We start from the raw sequence: 20665 nt of genomic DNA on the forward strand, positions 1-20665 counted from the left end.
AGCCCCCCCCCCCACCACCTTCCCTACTTTCCTCATGCTTTTTGAGCGTCTGCAAAGAAAAGGATATGTTTGAGGGTATTGAAAATAAGGAAAAGAAATCTGGTAATGTTATTCTAAACAGGTGAACTTCCTCTCTCATAAGGATTTCTTTAAATAGAAAAAAATAAAAGCCAAGGTCTTGGAAGGAATTCCTGGATATAGAAGGAAAGAGGCAGGTATAAACAGCCCTGCTGAGAAATGGGGTCACAGTACTAGTTCCACAGAGAACCGCTATGCTATTGCCTGATGGCCAGTGAGTTGCCTACAGGTGTGTATGTTTGTGTGGGGGTGAGGCTGGGGGTATACATGAGGATTATGGAGCAGGGGCCGGATATATGATCCAATAGATCAATAACATTATCAACTTACTGGCTTATAGACTGTATCTCGTTACTTGAGCTTTGCGAAGTCTCCTGGCTGTAACCCAGCCCTCTTGAGAACCTTGAGAAAAGTCCTTTAGGGATTCCAATATCTTATTAACTGGCAACTAACACTCCCTTTTGAACCTTTCATTTATCTCTAAAATTTCCTTGATGGGACAGCCTTAAATTGGTGACTTTCATCTTTCAAACTGATCGGTCACATTGGAAACCACGGAGAGCTTCTTTTGTCCACCCCATCTCTCAGACTGAAATACGAAGCAACAATCCCTGTTGTGGGGATGTTGACCACACATCTGTTGCCTCTGGAAGGCAACAGATGAGGCCAAGATCATGCTTTACCTTTCTTACAGCGGCTGAAAGGTTACAGTGTTTGCACTGATTTACAGAAGCACTGAATCAATGCTCCTAGTTTTGTTGTCTCTTTGCAACTATACAAAACAGCTTGACTACTAGGAGGTGAAAGCCATGCTCTGTGATAACCTTATGAAAGTTTCATGGTAGCATTTGATCAGTAACAAGTCTGGCTTAGAACAAAACCATGTTTGTAATGCTATTATTGAAGGCTCACTCTTGCATTGAAACTGTTTTCATGTTAGGGTGGCTTTATAAGAGAGATTGTTGTTGGTAGATACAATGGTCTGGAAGAGTTGGGAGAGAGGATGAATGGAGGCTGGGAAAACATATTCACTGAAAACATGCTGACCTTAAAGTTAGCTGTTTCACTCTTCTTTGAGGAAGTGAAAAACACATGTATTTTTTCATCAGGCATTTAATAAATGTCTCTTATTTACACAACTACCACCATAATAGTTTCTATTCATTGAGGGCTAATTACATGCTAGGAACATTTTATGTACGTGTAATGCTCACTGTGCATTTCTCCTCAACATTTCAACATCTTTCCACCATTATATAGCAGCCCTACAGTTTGGGGCTTTGACAAACTTTGGAGCTCCCCAGCTCCAGGAGAGGCCCTTAACTAATCTCAGTTAGTGACATTCATTCCATTTCTTCCACTCAGGTCTAAGCCAGTCAGTGCTTGGTGTTTCCTGCATGACAGGAGTGGCTTAGGAATGGGCGGTAACCCAGCTGGGACCAGTGATTTCTGAGGGGAAGGTGTGAGATATTCTGAGAGAGTTTCCTCACCGTGAGAGAGAACCTCAGGGAAGATTCAACACAAGTCTGGGGATGAAGCTGGCATATGTAGGAGAGTAGAGCTAAGATAGAGGCAGAGAAACAAGCCAGAGCCACTGCCATGGACAGCCTTCTCACCTGCCCTACTCTTAACAAAACAAATTTGATTCAATACCATTCTGCGTTCTTTGAGTCTATTCGAATTGAGAATTCTATTACCACAGCCAACGCCATCCTAACTGAACCAGTATGTTAACAAATTCCCGCTGACAACAACTCTCTGAGATAGGTACTGGTATAGTCTCTCTTTATAGATGATGAAGCAGAGCCTTTGGGGGCTAAGTGCCTTCCCCAGGTCTCATGACTAGAAAGTAGCAGAGCAGGGATGCAAACGTAGTTCTGTCTACTTCCTAAGCCTGTGCTCTCCTGCTCAACAGTTTCTGTCCATTCCTGTATCCTGACCAGCTTTTCATCAGGAAGGCACTCTGTTTTCTGGGGGGCAGGAGGAAGCCCACCATTTCTCTGCCTTTGAACCAAAGTGAATAGAGGCCAGAGCATAGGGCAGGTACTCAGTGACTTATGCAGTACACTCTAGAGCTCCAGGGCAGTCCTGTGATTTTAGCATAGGAAGTACCATTGGCATAGCCACAGAAACCTCTTGATGGGCAGCATGTTAAATCGCTTTACCTTTTTATTGCCAAATACAATGCACAGGCAGAAAAGTGCGTAAGATGTAAATATACAGTATAATGAACAATCATAGAGAAAATACCCCAGTCAAAATCTATTTGGATTTGGCAACTAAATGTTAGTGGCAGAAGAAACAGCTCTGACCATCTTGGTCATTCTCCCCAGTCTCGTCACATCATTAACTTTATCGGTAGCATTTGGCACTCTTGGGGAAAAGTAATGGTGTTTATGCCATAATCTCTAACATTTATGCCATAATTAACATCTGCAAATATACCCACAAACTGGTATCCTAGAAAAGAGCCATTAAAAAAAATAAAACTTGAGTTGCTGAATTAGGACGAAAGCAGCAATGAAGTTATTTTTAGCCCTGTTCTACTTTCTGGCTCTTGTGGTGCCAAATTCTCAGGAAAAATGGCCTCTAAAGAGATTTCCTAGAAATCCAAAGTTATGGAGTGGTTCCCAGGGCTCTTGGGGAGAGGAGATAACTGCCCCCACCCATGGCCTCACCCTTTGCCCCTTTTCCTCCTGTCAGTGAGAGCCAGGCATGCTCATTCATGGTGGGCAATCTTAAGTGGACACACTTCATTGTGTGCCTGTGGTTTAATGATCTTTTCATTTTTTAGCAGACATCCCGCATAGATAAATACCAATTTCTGTTTGTGTGTGTCTCTTGTAATTGATTCTTTATTAGCTTTTTTCAAAGATAGTAGAATAAAAAGGTCTGTTTGAAGAAAGCACAGAATGTGCATTGCTGCAGAGACTAAATAAATCAATGGACCTACACTTCCACCTTTTAACCAGAGTGAGCCCTCTGTGACCCTGTGTGGCACAGAGTCAGAAGAGAACACTGGAACTCAGCATTGAAAGGAACCCCAAAAGCCTGTGATGTGGGACAAGCCTCAACCTGCATGCCCTGTAATTATTAGATGGATTAATCAGGATGTTCCTCTCCAATTCATATTTTAACCCTTATTTAGAATCTTCAATTAAAAAGACAAAAAAAGTCTTCCAGCTCTGAGGACTCCTTTCATTATTTTAATTACTAAAGTAATCTATTTGATACCATACTTTCCCAGGCAGCCAGCAGATAATTATCTTTTTACACTGCTGAGACCGGCCCAAAGCTGGGCAGGCTTTCTTCTAGGAAAAGTCAGAGCCTACCCTTGTGAACAAAGACACGGTCCTTAGACGGTGCATGAAAGAGGAAATATATATACTCACATATATACACACATTCCTCTTCCATGCCAATGGTATCCAATTTATGTCTCACTGTGGCAGGTTCTTATCTGCTTGCCATATATTCATTTGCACTTTGAGTATAATTCAACAGTGGCTTTCTGTGCCCTTGTCCTTGGGCTTCTGCCACTCAGAGTCCCCCAGCCAAGTACGGTAGCAGAGTGCTCTTAGTTTGTTCCAACCAAAGTTCTTTGAAAACAGCACCTACTCAGGCCTGGGGCTTCGGTGAGTAGTGGCCCAGCCTCTAGGCAGCAGCCAGATTTGGCTGGTGAGCCTGGGGGCTTGGTGAGGAAGAAGCTGGGCAGAGAGCTGGTATGTGGGGCAGGAGGGGTGAGCTTCCCTGACTCTTCCTAGGATTAGAGTCAGGTCTTATTCAGCTTTGTCCCCACAATGCATATTGCTTAATATAGTAATCAGTATCAGTGTCTGTGAATATGTATGAAGCCCCTGCTCTTTGCTGGGCTCAGAGACTACCACAATGAACAAAATTAAAGAGAAAGCACTGCCCACATACAGCTTATATTCTTGTGGGGAGAGACAGATGATAAGGTAAATAAGTGACATATGTAGTATTTTTAGATTGTGTTAAGCGCTCTGGAGTAAAAGCAGGGAAGTGAGATAGGTTCTAAGGCAGGAGCATCCCCAAGTTTGAGGAATAGGTGGCGCAGAAGGCATCAACCAAGAGATGCCATAGGAATTAGAGCAGAGCGAGTGATGGGCATTGTAGAAGATAAAATCAGAAATAACAGGTGGAGGCCGGGTCACACAGGATCTTGTAGGCCATTGAAAGGACATTGGCTTTTACTCCAAATGAAGTGGGAAGTTTCTGGGAGGTTTTGAGCAGAGGTGACGTGATGTGACTTATGTTTTAACAGCATTATTTTGGCTACTCTAAGGAGGCAAGGGTGGAAGCAGGGAGACCAGTTAGACTGTTGCAGTAATTCAGACAGGAGAAGGTGGTGGTGTGCATGGCAGTGATGGAGGAGGTGAGAGGTGGTCAGTTCTGGGTATGTTTTAGAGCTGGAGCCTGTAGGATTTGCTTATGGGTTAGATGTGGAGTATGAAAATAAGTGACATACTGTCATATCTGGCATATTCTGCTGGTCACACAGGCCAAGTCTGGTATGATATGGGAGGAAATTGTCCAGGGGCATGAATACAGGTGGCAGGGATCATTGGGGAACATCTTAGAGGCTGGATACCGCAATGTGGGAAGGTGGAATGGATGCTGGAGAGGCACCCACCAGTGCCCCCCACAATGAGACTCAGAGGAGTTACATTACTTGCCAAAACTGTGCACATGATCTTGAGCAACAAAAGGAGAGAGCTGGCCTACAGTTATCTATCAGCCTTTACTTAGTTGCTAAATAATTTTTTATTGTTTACTGAAATATATTGAGTTATCAACCCATTTTAGATTCCTTAGATGCCTTGCTTTTTTCAGTTAGTGAATTTAGAGATTGATTGTTCTTAAAATCTATATTTAAAGCCTCCATTCTCTCCAATTCTAAACACATTCTTTTCTTAAATATTCTGTGCTTTATCCTGGAGTGTTTCTAAGATCAAGAGTATATATGAAGTGGCCTTAACAAACAGTTTCATTCAAAATCTGCCCCCAAGCCAGTTGCACCCCACCCCAAGAAAACTCCCATTGTGACCCCCCTCTCCCTCCCTCACCCCTTTACCCCACCCCCACCTTCTCATTGTCATTCCTGACGTGGGTGCAGGAATCTATACCTTCCAGAGCTTTGGGCTTCTCCCCATGAAATCTTTCCTCTTGACATTCTGGAGCCTTTTTTCCCCCCCCCTGCTTTATCTCCCCAAACCCCCCCTGTACATAGTTGTATATCTTAGTTGCAGGTCCTTCCAGTTGTGGGATGTGGGATGCCGCCTCAACGTGGCCTGATGAGCGGTGCCATGTCCACGCCCAGGATCCGAACCCTGGGCCACCGCAGTGGAGCGCGCGAACTTAACCACTCAGCCACGGAGCCAGCCCCTGGAGCCTCTTTTTCATAACTGACCGAGGGAGAAAACGACACCTCCCATTATGAACGACAGACAGAAATAAGTATGTCTCAGGGACTCATTTCTAGTAAAAAGGATGGTATGTTTGGTACACAGGGCACAGCCAGCTTAAATGCAGAAAATGTAAAGAGAAATTAATCTTGAGAGCTTTGGGAATCACAGCCCTCATGGCTAATGTGCTGTTAAGAACTTGAGCCTTTCCTCTCCAAGAATGTGAGTGCCAGGCAGGAGTCCAGTGCCTGGCATCATGGCCACAGGTGAGAATCAGGGCTAAAAGCAAAACTGAAAATAAAAAGAACTAGCCTTAGTTATTCATGTGTGCCAGACAAGTTGCTAAGTTTATTGCATGCAAAATATATCATTTTGTCCTAAAAACATGACTGAAGCACTGGCCCCGTGGCATAGTGGTTAGGTTTGGTGCACTCTGCTTCAGTGGCCCAGGTTTGCAGTTCAGATTGCAGCCGCAGACCTACACCACTTGTCAGCTATGTTGTGGTGACAACCCACATATAAAGTGGAGGAAGATTGGCACAGATGTTAGCTCAGGGCTAATCTTTCTCAAACAAAAAATGAGTAAGATTGGCAATGGATATTAGCTCAGGGCGAATCTTCCTCAGAAAAAAACAAAACACGACTAAGACTCAGAGAGGTGACTAACTTGTTCCAAGACACACTGCTAGTCATTGACAGATCTGGAACAGTAACCAAAAATAAGTTAGTTCAGCTACTGCCTGCCAATCTGAATACTTTTCATTCACCCATCTAGCAAATACAAATTAGTGCAGCCTATGGGCAAACGCTGTGGGTCCAGTCTACTTTACTTTTTGACTTGTACCTGGTTAGCCTGAACAGTAGCAGATTGGGTTTGTTGATGTTTTGGGGAGGACCACTAAATGGCATCCTTCTTCTTCACTTCAGATGTAATTAAGTAAAAACAGGGATCAGACAGGTGAAGATCAAAATAGTTTTAGTCTTGATATGGTGAAATGCGAGGATATGGCTCAAGTTATAGCCACAGTCGAGCTCCCAAACTTACCCTGTCTGAGGGCAACCCTGTTCCCTACCTCTAGGGATGGGCTTACATCCGGGGGATGGGCTGGTGCAAAAGGGGGAGCCCCAAGAGGGCTGAGCCCCATAGGCCCAGCCTCCTCCTTACCTCCCCTTCAGACTAATCCCTCCCCCGAGGGAAGCATCCCAGGCCCGGGGTGTGGTATGCTTGAAGAACAAACAGGAAAGTTGTGTGACGTCACCTACAAGAGCAACAGGACAGGTGATAAGAGTGATGAAGTGGGCCAGGCCAGGCCTGCAGGGACTCCTCCATCTTTATCCCAAGAGTGGTGGCAGGCTAAGGAAGCATTGTTAGCAGGGGTGTGACATGGTCAGGTTTGTATTTTAAAGATCACACGGCTGCAGTGGGGAGAATGGGGTGGAGAAGGCAGGACCAGAAACAGGGAGACAGGACGGAGAGGGTCTGGTGAGGGTGCCAGTGCCTCCTGCTGTCTGTTTCCCGCTCAGGATTGCTGCTGACCCCAGTTGGGGCAGATACAGCTGAGAGTGAGAACTAGGAGGTTGGGCTCTGGCCGAGCCTCGAGAAGACCTGCCGTGCTGTGCCTGGCCCTCAGACGGGGGGCTAAGCACTCTGAGCTGCAGGCCCCTGTGAAAGGCGTTTTCTCTTCCAGCTTCATTCCCAGCAGGAAAACTTCTTCCTTCTGGCATTTTTACGGTTTGTGGAGCAAAAAGGCCATGAAGAGATTTATCCTTCCCAGCCAAAGCTATAGCCCAGGTGCAGCTGTTGTAGGCTGCCAGGCCAGCTCCTCGCCTGCACTGGGGAAGGTGCGATTGTTGCTAATGAGAGACCAGGAAACACACACGGCGCACATGTGTATGCGGACTCCTCCAATGCCACCGTAAACGTGGTCCATCTGGCTGAACAGAACAGCCCTTGGGAGGCTGAGGGTTTTGGGTGGGTGTGGTGAGTTTTCGCTCTGGGCCCAGCACTGCTCTCTTATCCTCTGCAGGCACACCACTGGTAAAGAAGTTTGTTGTTTTGCCATTTGACAAACATCTGTGGAGTTCCTTCTATGGGCCAAGCATCATGCTGGGTGCTGAGGATCCAGGAGGGAAAAAGAGAGACATAGTCCCTCCCTCTCAGAGTTAGTGGACATGGGGGGAGGGGCACAGACCAGCCATGGACCATCACAACCCAGCAGCACAGCGATGCAAGGGCAGCATGTGGACAAGGGGAGCCAGGGTAAATTTCTTGAGGGAACAACTTCCCAGCAGAAGCCTGAGGGATGAGTAGAAATTAGTGACGTGGAAGGTTAGGTGGAAGAGGGTACGCAGAGGGAAGGAGAAAGTGTTCTCAGCGGCCCTTAAAGTGCCCTCAGAGGAGGTGGCGGCCGGGTGCTCCCTCTCCTGGGATGCAGACCCAGCCCCAAACGTAGTGAGCACAGCAGGAGCTAGACTTCAGCCCCTACTCACCCCCATGATCAGACACGATTCACTGGGCTGGAAAGTGAGTGGGGCAAGAGGAAGTGGAGGCAGTGAGATAGCCCTTTTTCAAGAAATTTGGCTGTGAAGGAGAGGCTAGAGATAAAATGAAAACCAGAGATGAGGCCCAGCTGAGAGCGAGCTTAAGATGGCCTGGACTTAGGCTAGTCTACATACTGGTGGGGGGTCGGGGAGCCAGAAGAGCGGAGAGCTGCAGACACAGGAGAGAGAAAGCATCCTTGGCAGGCAAGGTCTCCTAGAATCTGAAGGCAGCGGAATGCACATCTCCATGCCAGGGTTAGCTTTAGGGGCGAGGAGAGACAGAAGAGAAAGAAAAGGCTTTGTGAAAGCTGGTAGAGTTGTGGGTTTGGGGTCAGGAAACTGAAGGAATTTCCTTCAGTTTCTTGGTGACTTCTTATTTCTGCCTGGGAGGGAAGGCAAGGCCATTTAAAAGATGACTATTAACAGGCTCTCTCTCAACTTTCCAGCTCATCTCTAAGCATCTCTCTTGGTCAACCCATTCTTGTAGGGTTTCTAAGTCTTTCTTCACCACCATTTTGGATACTGCTTTGCTAGGCACCCTATTAACTCCACCCAGAACTTTTTGCTTCAGTTTTCCATGGTAAGGTAAACTTCATAAACATTATAAGTTAGGCAGATTTTGAGAGGCTGGGCTGGCATCCTAACACCATATACCACGTAGCTTCTAGGTTGGAGCATGCATTTTAGGTACAAACTCACTATCTTATAAGTGGTATTTTGGAACATAACTCCCCTTAAAGGACCCTCCCTCGGTGATTTTAACTATTCCAGGCAATTGCAGAAGAATTTGAACCTCCTTGGTGTGTCAGTCTTGGGAAGACAGCCAAGAGTAGCCAATGAAGTGACTTAGCCCAGTAAACTTGGACTTTCAGTCTCTCCTTTAGATTATTAGGCAAAGGCATCTTCCAGCCTGGGGATCAGGTGCTGCTGTTATGGGCACTTGATGGTTGATGAATAATAAAAATACAGCAGTTCCTAGTGTGCAACAGGCAACTTTTTCCTGTTGAGCAAAGCAAGCTTAAGAATGACCCATTATGTGAACTGCCTTCAACTCTGTCCTCATTAGCATTCATTCTGGTGAGAAATCCTTTAAAAAAGTCAGTAAATCTAATTCCAATCATGGATCCTTCCAAAGCTTCTAAAGTAGAATATCGCCCCCCATACCCAATTCCAAATAACAAGATGAATAAATGCTTCTCCTTTGCCTATTTCTTGCTCCAGGGTTGAGCCTGGTAGAAGCCTGAGCTGGCCTGAAGCACCACTGGGCTGTGCCCAGGAAGACAGTTTGCACCCTTGTTCCATTGCCTTGATTCCACACAGGGACCTTGGACATGCCAGGCATTAAGATATTGCTTATTTATGATAAGGCATTGATATCACAAAAAATGACTTTTTCTGAATTTTTCCCACCCCAATTTATGCCAGAGTGCCCTATCAAATGTTTCAGTTTTACAGCATAATGGAATATTTATCCCACTTAGCACTCTATCAATGCTGGAAGATTAAAAAAAAGTCCTCCTGCCAGCTCTGCCCTGGCTCCTCTTTGCAGGCTTTGCTTGAACCCATTGTGTGCCCAGGGGTGGTTTTGTGAAGGGCCAGGCTCGCTTCGTCTCCCAGTTGTGATGTGCAGAGATTCCTGAGAAGGGGAGATCAGTGATTTGTAGGAAACACTTGAGCTGCGGCTTCTCTATTCTCCTCCTCCAAGATGTCATAACCGATACATCAGGGCTCCAAGCTCTGTTTCTCCCCATTTCCATCAGAAATCTGTGTAGAGTTAAAGCTAAATCATGAGTTGTGTTTAATTAAAAGACAAATGCCAAAATAAGGTTGTGGTGAATGCTTTCTAATTGTGGTCTGTTAGATTTTAATTACTCATCATAAATTGTGGGCGTTAATCCACAGCACATCTTTGCACACTCCTGTTCTTTTTAATCACAAAGAAAATGTTCTCAGCTGCTGACAGGATGGGCCTCCTCATCTGTGCGGAGCAACTTGATCTCACCCGACAGTGACTCAGCAACTTGCCGAATTCAATTAGCAGCTTTGGAGCTACTTACTCAGAACAGCTATAGTGAAGCCTGGCTTCAGACGCCTCAAATGCTGGGTCACCCAGCCCGTGACTTGCTTGTTTGTTATCAACGATTATCATGGCCAGGGTGGAACAGAGCAGACGTTGGATGCCGTGGTGAGTTAGACACGTGCTTCCCCTGGCTCCCAGCTTTCTGTCCTTCCCTGTGATTGATACGGAAGCGCTTGGAGACTGATAGAACAGGAGTCAGAGGTCTTAGCGACCATCTAGTCCACATGAAGGAACTGAGGCCCAGAGATGTTAGGTGCTTGCCCAGGATTTACCTAGGCGGTTAGGGGAAGGGCTGACATCACGGGAACCCAACCCTCCTGACACCCCATGTGTTGTCCCTTTCCCATGCTCCCCACATCTCTCACCCAGAGCTGCATCATAGGAAGGGGGAAATGGGGTGTCCTGCAGACTCTGCCCCAACTAGCAGGGCAGGTGAGGTGGGTGTGTCACACAACCCCTCTGGCAGCAAGTGTCCTTATTGTTACAATGGGAGTAGTAATATATGAGAGTTTTGAGAAGTATGTAAAATACTAAATACAGAATACTAAAAAAAGTTTAGTGAAAGTGCCCAAAGCAAAGTAGAAACTCAGCACCTAAAAGTCCCTTCAGTCTTGATTTGGGGGCATGGAGGCAGAGGGAGGGAAAGAGAGGAAAGAGAGAGAGAACATATGTATTGTGTGAAAACATTATGAATCAAAGCCACTTCTGCAACACTGAAAGAAGCAGGCGGCCAGAGGGGACTCTGCAATGGACATCAATTTACTTGGCTGATAACAAAGAGAAAAGGTGCTCTCTCTGGCATTTTTGCTTGAGGGCCCAGAATTTATACTTATACCTTCCTTCCAGCTATAGAGCTCTGCTCAGTATCTGCCAACAAGATATTAGATCCCTCTGCAGCTTTTCTCCTTGGACACTTGCCTGTGTTTTGTGAGTTGCTGTTTTTGTCATTGGAATAGACCTATATCCATACCTAGAGGCTAAGGTGAATTAATGTCTTTTAATGAATTGTAAAAATGATTGACTATGGCACAGAGCCGTCAGTAACCCAGGCCTTTCTGTTGCCACCCATTACCTCCCCACGTTAGCATGCATATAAATTTCATGGCTTTGTCCTATTTGTTGAAAAGGGAACAGCAGATCCGTCTTTTCTCTCTGCTCTATTTTGATTTTTCCTGTGGCGAGAGGTAACTATAGAGAATGATTTTTAAAAAAAAACCAACGAGATGTATCTTCCAAATCAAGTACAGTCAACACACTGTTTCAGAGGGAGACTCACTAGCCACTTCCCTGTAGGTTTTGTGAAAACCAGCAGTCCAGATGGCGCCAGCACCGTGGTGGTGCCGACAGAGGGCCTGCGGAGATGTCCTGCAGCTGGAGGTACTCGCAGGCCAGGGACAGTGTGAGGATGCCTGTACAGGATGAGGAGGTACAGTGTGAGGATGAGTGCCCAAGAAATTTCAGTTAATATTAATGCTCTGATTTATTTTTTTCTTTTTAAGTAAATCTGGGGACACATAACTTTTTATTAATCTAAAGAAAACAAATTAATTAGCAAGGCTTACAATCCTAATACTAATTCTAGTAACTGTTCTTCCATTGAATATTTATTTTGTGCCAGGCACTGTGTTAGGATCTTATACACATGCATCTATAAAGTATGTTTTATAAGCCCCACTTAAAGGTGTCAAAAATTAGGCTTAGAGGGAGTTAGTAATTTGCCAGAAAGAGATCAGGCCTAGTGTGTGCTGGGAGCAGGTCTGTGTGCCTCTGGAGCCTGGGCTCTCAGCCCTCCTGCTGTCCTGCTTCACCGTGAGTGTCAGCAAGTAGTCAGTTTCTGTGGGAAGCTGGGGATTGAAAGTAATGACCAGGACAGGAGATCGGCTTTCCTGAGCTACTTACTCCAGTGTAGGGTAATTCTGGGGATACCGTCTAAGATGGAGACTATCCCTGGAAAACTGGGACATCTGAAACTGCAGCTTTAAAGCAGTTCTGATGGAGAGTAAACCTACCTTTCACTGGGTTGTGATCTAAGCCATCATAGTATTGTTGCTGGCTTCTTACATCTACTCCTTCTTTTTGAGTTGTTTCCTTCCTCAAATATACCTCTCATAGTTCTTTCATTGAAAGTGTTGAGCTGTAAACTTTCTCATTTTGTCTCACTTTGTCCAAAAATGATTATTTTGCCATTATTGTAGAGCAGCAGTTTACCTGAGTATAATTAATGTAGGTTAACATTTTGTTGGTATTATTCCATTACCTTTTGACCTCTCTGTAGCTATTGAGAAGTGATCTATTTCTTTAATTGTTCCTTTGTAAGTTCCATATTTTCCTCTCTAGTTGTTTTCAAGGTCATCTCATTGTCTTAGCTGTTCTGCAGTTTTATTACAATGTGTCTAGTACAGACTTTTTTTCTTCCATGCAGAATTTACTGTGCTTCCCAGTCTGAGGATTTCATTAATTCTGGAAATTTCTCAGCCATTATGTTTTCAGATATCGCCTCTCTTTGTTCTCTCTCTATTCTTCTGGTACTCATATTCTATCCTGTATGTTTCTTACCCTCTCTCATGTTTCTGTGCTTCTCTCTACTGCATTGTAATCAGGTCCTCAGGTCTGTTTTCCAGTTTATTAATTCTCCACTTAGAGCTAATCTGTTGTTTATCCCTTTCACTCATTTTAAAATAACTATATTTTTATTTCTATACATTTTTTATGTAAGTCTTTTTCAGACCTGCTGTTCTTGTTTCATATATGTTCTTTCATATGATTCTTGTATGTCTTTAAGTATTTGAAGCATTTTTAAATGTTTAAATTAATTTTAATTATTTTAAACACCTTTCATATTGTTTTCTATCTGAGATTCTGGGGGTACTAATCTTTCTGTCTTTCCTATCTAATGACTCTGGCCTATAATGGGTTATTTCCTCGTGTACTCTGTAGTTTTTGACTGTGAGGTCATGTTCAGTAGAGCCTTTCCTGAGGCGATCCCATGTGGCCAACCTTCTCTCCACGGCTGTTGTGCATTTTCTTCTGCCAGGTATCCTCGGTGTCCTAGGATTAGCACCATTCCAGGACCAATTTTATGTTGATTTCTCAGTTTGAGAATCTGAGCCACTGTACATTTTGGAACCCAAATCCACTTGGAAAACAGACCTGGGATTTTGATTCTTGGGGTAGACTCCTTCTCAGTCTTCTCAGAATCCAGGCAAAGACAAGATTCCTTTCTTCTCTCTGTGCCAAGGATATATTTTTTTCTTGGTCTGCTGTTACATCAGGGATGCAGCCCTTTAGGCTACCAGCTTTGTGCAGGAATCTCAGTTCCAACTTCTTGCTTCCTGTGGAGCAAAGCCATCATCTCCTTCTTTCAGGTGGACATGAAAACCTAGAGTACAATAACTGATACTGCTCCCTACTTTAAGCAGCTAAAGCATTAGGCACTTACTATTGCAGGGTTTTTTCTTTATTTTTTGCGCCTGGAGATTTTCCCTTGCTTTCATATTGTCTACTCCACTATCTACTTTATTTTAAGCCAATGTTCTTATATGTTATTCAGCATATCTAGAGTATGTAGCAGTAGGATCTTTAGTTTATCTTATTCAGCAATCTTTCTGGAACCTTCCTAGCTCACTACTATCCTATTCTGAGCTAACTGTCATACGTGGAACAGATTGTGGTAGAGAAAGAGACAGACCTACTCTTTGATCACCTGTTCTAGCAATCTGTCCAAAACACACACTGTGCCCGACTCTGCACTCGTTCCTTTAGGAGCCTAAAGATGTTGGACCACACCAGTCGTTTCTCAAGGCATGACAGTGTGTCACATTGCCCCTCAAGCCCATGATTGAGGTGCCTTGACCCTCTGCCTTTGACTTTAACCCTTGGGCAGTCTTATTGAATCTTGCCTAAGCATTTACAGACAGAATTCAACGTCAGAAAATTGATTATATTTTTCTCTAGTATACCAGAAATGTAAGCTTGATATCTTTTTTCTTTTTTTGAAGTAAGAAAATACCAAAAAGAGAACACTTTTCACTGTTTAAAAACAGACAACTGAAACTCAATAATATTTTGAAATGGTTTATTGACTCTGACTTTTACTTTATTAGTACTTTCTTCCAAGTTGCTGACAATGCTTTGCTCACATGGCTTCAGTTTTTCCTGACGGAGGGACTAGTTAGGAACAAATAGCATTGCTTCTGTTTTATTGAGACCTGGAAAGGTCAATAGATTTATCCAAGTAGCAGAGACAGCCAGACCACCAAAAGAGCTGTTATTGAACCTACCCACCACTGGCCCCAAGCAAAATTGCTTTTTCATAGAAAATACATTTTAGGGCTATTCCCTCAAGTTTCATCAAGGGAACAGCCTTATGAAACCCACTACTGCCTTGAAATAGCGATATGGTTGAGACATTGGCCACTCGTATCGGACCGCACCCCCAGCCCAGGATTAAAAGCACAGCTTTGGAGGCAGTTGGACACCTAGGTGCAGATCCCACCTCTGTTACTCACTGCTTGAGTGGCCTGTGCAAGTCACTTTTAACCTCTCTGAGCTATAGTTTTCTCACCTGCAAAATAGGGGAAATAATTCCCATTATGATAGGACTGTGATAAGAATTAACATAGATTTAACTCACTGACTTAGTAAGTGACCAGTAAATCATGGCCATTATTAATTTAAAGTCCCCTTTATGAAGCCCTACCTGAGAAATTTCTTTTAGAATATTATGTTGGGTGAGTTTTGCTTCTCTAAATAACTGGGGTCTTTTCTCCTCTCAGGCAATGCAAACACAGAATTGGTCAGGCTTTCTTTTCACTTCTGGTTGAGTTCTAAACCAAGTCGGTATCTCCATGAGTTCAACTCACAACCTGCAGATCTGAGTTTTGTGTTCTCCAGGTCTGACTTTGTCTTCACGAACCTGATATTTTCCCTCATTCTGGCTCTGTTTTTTTCATATTTTCTATTAATGATGAGGATAAGATGAGAAACATTAAACTGCCTAGCACTTAATACATAATAGATTATTCTTCTCTGTAAAGTATGTTTTTCTTTCTTCTTTCACCTTTTCTTTCTTTAGACTTTCTCTGCTAAGTAATATTTACTGAGTTTATTTTTTCCTTTTTTGTGATAGTCATATTCATATTTCAAAAAGCATTCTGTGACTTAATTGGTAAATGATAATTGTTACTGTCGTATCTTGTTTAAAAGCAGTGCAGTTAACGGTGACTGCAGGGGACATTAATAAGCTGACAAAAGCGTGCCTAGGACAAAAAGATGGGCAGTTTCATGAAAAGGGAGTGAGTGAAGTCCCAGCCAGGCTATGTTCTAGCTGTGGGCTTCTCTAAGTCACTTCATCTCTCTGGGCCTGCTCCCTGCTCTGAAAAGGAGGTGACATGTCTCCGCCTCAGGATTGCCACGTGGATCACAACCAGTGACCTCATCTGAATACAACATTCTGGAAGCTGCATAACTATAATTGTTAACTGTAGTTATTGTAGCTACCATTATTATTAACAAAGTATCTTCAGTTTTACAAAGACTGTGTTATGGCAAGGCCCAGAGCTTTTTTTGATTTTGTCAATATTTGGAATTTAAAAGTTGTTTTCATATATAAGTTGTACAAGGTTCTAGGACAAGTTTTGTCAGTGTGTTTTCCTCGTGTTAACTCTTCAGGGGACTAGGTGGTCTGGGGTGCTCATGGCCTTCTCTAGACGGTCCCAACGAATCCATTAGGAAGGTACTGTAACTGGTATGACCATAAAGTAGTGGGCACAAACATTCCAGCAACTTCTGAGTTCAGATAACACTAAACCCTCCAAATAGTCTGTGTTGAAGGCTGTGTGATGCTGTGTCGTTCTCACAAGCTGTTTGGAACTGTTTTTTTTAAAGAATTTTTATAGGACCAACAATAAGCCACATCAGAAAATGTATCTTATTACTTTATGGCTGTGCTTTCTTTTAACACATATAGAATATTATTCAATTAGATTGCTTCTTGTCACCAATTTTTGCCATAAATATTGTTTGGCCATTTATAGAAATGAAATCTCTCTTTTATCATGATAAATTCAAATAGGCATTTGTAATTACAAAGTGCTTTAAAAACTACTAACTCTCCATAACACTGCGAGGCAGTTGTAATCCCCTCTGTAAAGTAGGGAAACTGAGGCTCAGAGCCATTAAAGGACTTATGTTGTCACTTGTCTTATAAAGGGGAGTTCTGGGATAAGAATCCAGCTTTCTGACCTCCGTCTGTCTTTCTGCTGGATGGTGCTGCCTTTATACTCCATGGGTGCAAGGATTTCTCTTTATTTAGAAGAATGTGTTCCCCAAAATGAGCTCCAATCATATTTTAAGCAAATTTCACTTGGATTTGTAAGTTTTGAGATGAATTCAGGCAAACCATTGCCTCTCTGGGCTTTGCTTTCTTCTATTGTAGAATCTGGGGTGATATTAAAATTGCCTTCCTCCAAGCCGCAGGGATTCTGATGAGCTTCTGGGGGCAAGGGCTGTCATGGGCAGGAGGTAGAGGCCAAGCGGGTGGGATCCACATGTCCACTTCAACTAAAGCAGCTTTGCTTTGAGCTGTGCTATATATACTGTGTAATTTAGAGGAAACGGATTTCAAGAGTGTCACATGAAAGAGAGATTAGGGTTCTGTTGCTTTAAAAAAAAAAAGACCTAAACCATGAGACCATCAACTGATGGTGCTCATAGTAACTAACCAGGATTGAGCTCTCCAGGGCTTCAGCTGAGTGATATTTGCAGAATTGTTTTCTCCATGTTATAAATGAGGAAACCAAGACCTAGACAAGATCTTATAGCTCAGAGGAGGAGGAATTAGGATTTGAACTCAGATCACAGGGCCTTTGTACATGCCATTCCTGCTACCAGGAATTCTGTCCCCTCCCCTCCTCCCCTTCTTTCACCTGGTTAGTTCCTCTCCTCTTTGGGATCTCAGCTCTTTGGCATTTGCACAATGAACTTTCTCTGACCTACCCATCCAAGTTAATTGCCCTTTTATGTAGGCTCATGGCTCCATGCACCTGTTCTTCAGACTAGTTGCAATTTACATTTCTTTGTAATTCTTTGATTAATGCCTGTCTTTTATGCTAGACCATGAACTTCATGAGGTCAAGTCTTTTTGTTTTGTTTTGTTTGTTTTATTCCACCACGAGGTCCTCAGTACCTAGCAGAAGACGTGGCACGTAGTAGATGTTCACTCCATTTGTTGAATGAATGTATGAATTGAGTGGATGGATGGATGGACAAACAGAAATCTAACCTTGCAGGCAGTGGTGTTAAACATTACCTGTGCTGCCTCCAAGATCCCTTCCCACTCTGACTACCAGTGGTCCTGGGAGTCCCCACCCAGAGCCATCATGCTATTTTGCTGCTGACAGTGAGTTGAGGGGTCTGAAGGGCTGCCATGGGGGAGAAGGACTGAGATGAATCCAGGACCAATGAACAGGAAGCACTCATCATTTCAGTGTAAAGGGGAGCTCCCTCTCAGCCTGCACTGTGGAAGCCTGGAATGGGCTGCTGTAGATGTAATCCAATTTAAGGCTTTGTAGAAAGAACTCAAGCATGGACCAGAAAATCTTTAGGGTCCCTTATCTTGGATTCTGTGGTTCTACAAAACATGTTACTTGTATGGTGAATACTTAATCAAGATATCACTGCTGTATTCCCACCTAGAATACTACAGATAGAGGAAACTCATCCTGCCAGCCACGTCCCTATTTTATCACTCTCTCCCTCAATCTCTCACTCACTATTTGTCAAGAGATGGCACTGTGATTAGACCCAGAGGGTCCCTCCTCAAAAGCATTTTCAAAATAACCATTTCATTGGAAATATATGTAAATTTACCTTTACTAATGTGTAATTCCTTCATAATTAACTTTCTTAAAGTAATTAGCCCATTTTACCTATTACTCACTAAAGAAATAAAAGCTATGCAACATAACACAGTCATGGGTAATTCTACTCATGAATGTTGGGGTTGAGGATAGATCTATAGCATATTCCTTGTTTGAATGGCTATTGAGCTCGGGTGGATGACATGGTATACCATAATATCTCAGTAACCCACTATTTTTGGGGGGTAGTGAGATCTGAAGTTAACTGAGGGCCAGTGAAACTGTCCAGAGCATGGTCCTACCAACCTTTCATAGGATTCTGTAGGGACCCTGAGCCTGGACTCTCTTGTTTTGGTTGATTGCTTAATGATGGATTTTTAGTTGAGGCTTTTTAGACAGGAATGTAAGACTCTCCTCTGTGACCCCGCCCACCCAGCAGCTTCCTGTCCCACCATTTCTGTACTCTATCCTCTGTACACCCAGACTAGCCACTCTAAACTACAAGCCTCTCCTTCAGCCTGTCCATGTGTGTACACGATTCTTTCTGTGCCTTTGCAGAAACGGCCTTTCCCCTTTACCACTTATCCATGTACCAAACTCATGTCTCATGCTTCTAGCCCCAGTTCAACTGGCACTAGTCTGTGAGACTGTTCTGGTTTCTCCTGGGCAGGGTCAGTCACTTCCTGTGCATGCCATGACTGAAGCCAGCTTTGTGCTGTGACTGTATACAACCTTCTCCCGCAGATGATGCCTCCTCTGGTCAGCTCTTCAGAGGACCATATCTAGAACATAGACTCAGCAACTCTTTGTTGAAATGGAAGAGGAAAAAACATATAATGAGTGCCCCCCACCATGTGTGTGCCATTTTGTATACCACGTGTGTCATTTTGCCAACTAGAACGTACTCCTTGCCTTTCACCTGCCAAAAGTCTACTCCTACTTTAAGATCTAGATCTAATCTCCTCTCCCCTGCCGGTCTTTTCTGACTGCTAAGTTATTTACAATTTATGTCACTCACTTAACGTTTAGCATTGTAGCTTTGTCCTGTTAGCTGTCTTTTCATGTATGAATATCTTAACCCCCAAATAGGTGGTAATCTAGCCTAATCCTTCTTTGTATTATTTTGGGATACTTCTTCCCCAACACTGCCACAGAATAGCCACTCCACGAATGTTTATGTATTGATCAAGCAGTTCGTATCCCTATTTTGTATCTCCCACAATGTCTACCTCAGCACAAAATAAATAATAGCTGATCTCTTGGTTGAGTTAGAAATGTAGCACTTCCCCTACCACAAATCTTCTGTTTTCTAACCTGACTCTTCCACCAAAGCGTCAACACGTTTGGGAAGCTGCCGTGTAACAGTATAGAGTTAAAGTTAGCTCTGTTGAATTTGGCTTGGCAGACTAAGCCAGGAAGAAAAATAAAATCTCTTCCAAATTTTCCACACCACCAAAAAGCACAGAGCTTTGGAAATCTGTGAAAAATGAGACATTACTTCAAGTTTGTTAGAAATGTAAGAGGGTGGTTTGGAAGACAATGGAATAGTTGGAAAGAATTTTTCAAATATGGTCAAACCCTGTTATAGCATTATGAGCAGGGGGGTCTTGAAAAATCCTTTGTATAAACTGCAGGGCAGCTTAGTTGCTCAGTTAATGAAATTAAGGAGCTGAGCCATCTGGGGAGGATGGAAACCAATCACATTATACCCTTGCAATAGCCCTGCCACATGCATATCAATGACCTGGGGGGGATTTTTGTCGTCATTTTTTGTTTGTTTGTTTTTAATATAAGTGTGAGTTCCCAAATTCCATTTCTAGTACTAGTCAACTAGGTTATTTGGGCCAGCCCTCCTCAAGTTTTTTTTTGTTTTTTCCTGCTTACCCCCCACCCAATTCCCCCCAATACATAGTTGTATATTTTAGTTGTGGGTCCTTCCAGTTGTGGCATGTGGGACGCCACCTCAGCATGGCCGGACAAGCGGTGCCATGTCCACGCCCAGGATTCGAACTGGCGAAACCCTGGGCCGCCGAAGAAGAGCGCGTGAACTTAACTGCTCAGCCACAGGGCTGGCCCCCTCAGGTTTTTTTATTGTAATAAAATATGCACATAAAATTTACCATTTTAACCATTTTTAAGTGTACAGTTCAGTGGCATTAAGTCCATTCACATTGTTGTGCAACCATCACCAGCATCCATCTCCAGAACTTTGTCATCTTCCCAGACTGAAACTCTGTCCCCATTAGACTAACTCCCCCTCTCCCTGCCACCCTAGCACCTGGCAACCACTGTTGTACTTTCTGTTCTATGAATTAGACTATTCTAGGTACCTCATGTAAGTGGAATCATATAGTGTTTGACCTTTTGAGTCTGGCTTATTTTGCTTAATATAATGTCTTCAAGATTCCTCCATCTTGTAGTATGTATCATATTAGTGACCCATTTTTACAGATGAGGAAGTTGAAGCTCAGATAATTTGTCTAAGGTCATTCAGGTCTGTGTGGCCCAAAATAGAGGCTCTATAATCTTTAACCATGTAAATAATACCAATTGCTAACTGTATGCTTGAACTATGCTAAACACTTTACATTTTATTTTCATTCAGTCCCTTCAAAAACCCTCTGAGTTCATTATCTGTGTCTTGGAATGAGAACTTGGCTCAGAGATTGAGAGCTGGTCCA

The 20665-nt window shown here is 43.5% G+C and overlaps 1 protein-coding gene across 50 annotated transcripts in view; it reads left to right on the forward strand.

Annotated features, from left to right (window-relative positions):
- The window catches only part of FARS2 (phenylalanyl-tRNA synthetase 2, mitochondrial), a 466357-nt gene that overhangs the window by 434623 nt on the left and 11069 nt on the right, over positions 1 to 20665 (forward strand). For 15 of the 50 annotated variants that reach the window (XM_070585028.1, XM_070585030.1, XM_070585027.1 and 12 more), the window contains one exon: positions 9986 to 10230. The exons of 26 other annotated variants lie outside the window; for them this stretch is intronic. In XM_070585028.1, coding sequence (XP_070441129.1) covers positions 9986 to 10230 — 245 coding nt within the window. Of the gene's footprint in view, positions 1 to 9947; positions 10231 to 11418; positions 11552 to 20665 lie in introns of those variants that run through there. 9 more of the 50 variants (XM_070585035.1, XM_070585020.1, XM_070585034.1 and 6 more) reach the window with 6 other exon arrangements.

This window comes from Equus przewalskii, chromosome 19 (genome assembly GCF_037783145.1).
Source record: "Equus przewalskii isolate Varuska chromosome 19, EquPr2, whole genome shotgun sequence".
In the NCBI taxonomy this organism is placed as follows: domain Eukaryota; kingdom Metazoa; phylum Chordata; class Mammalia; order Perissodactyla; family Equidae; genus Equus; species Equus przewalskii.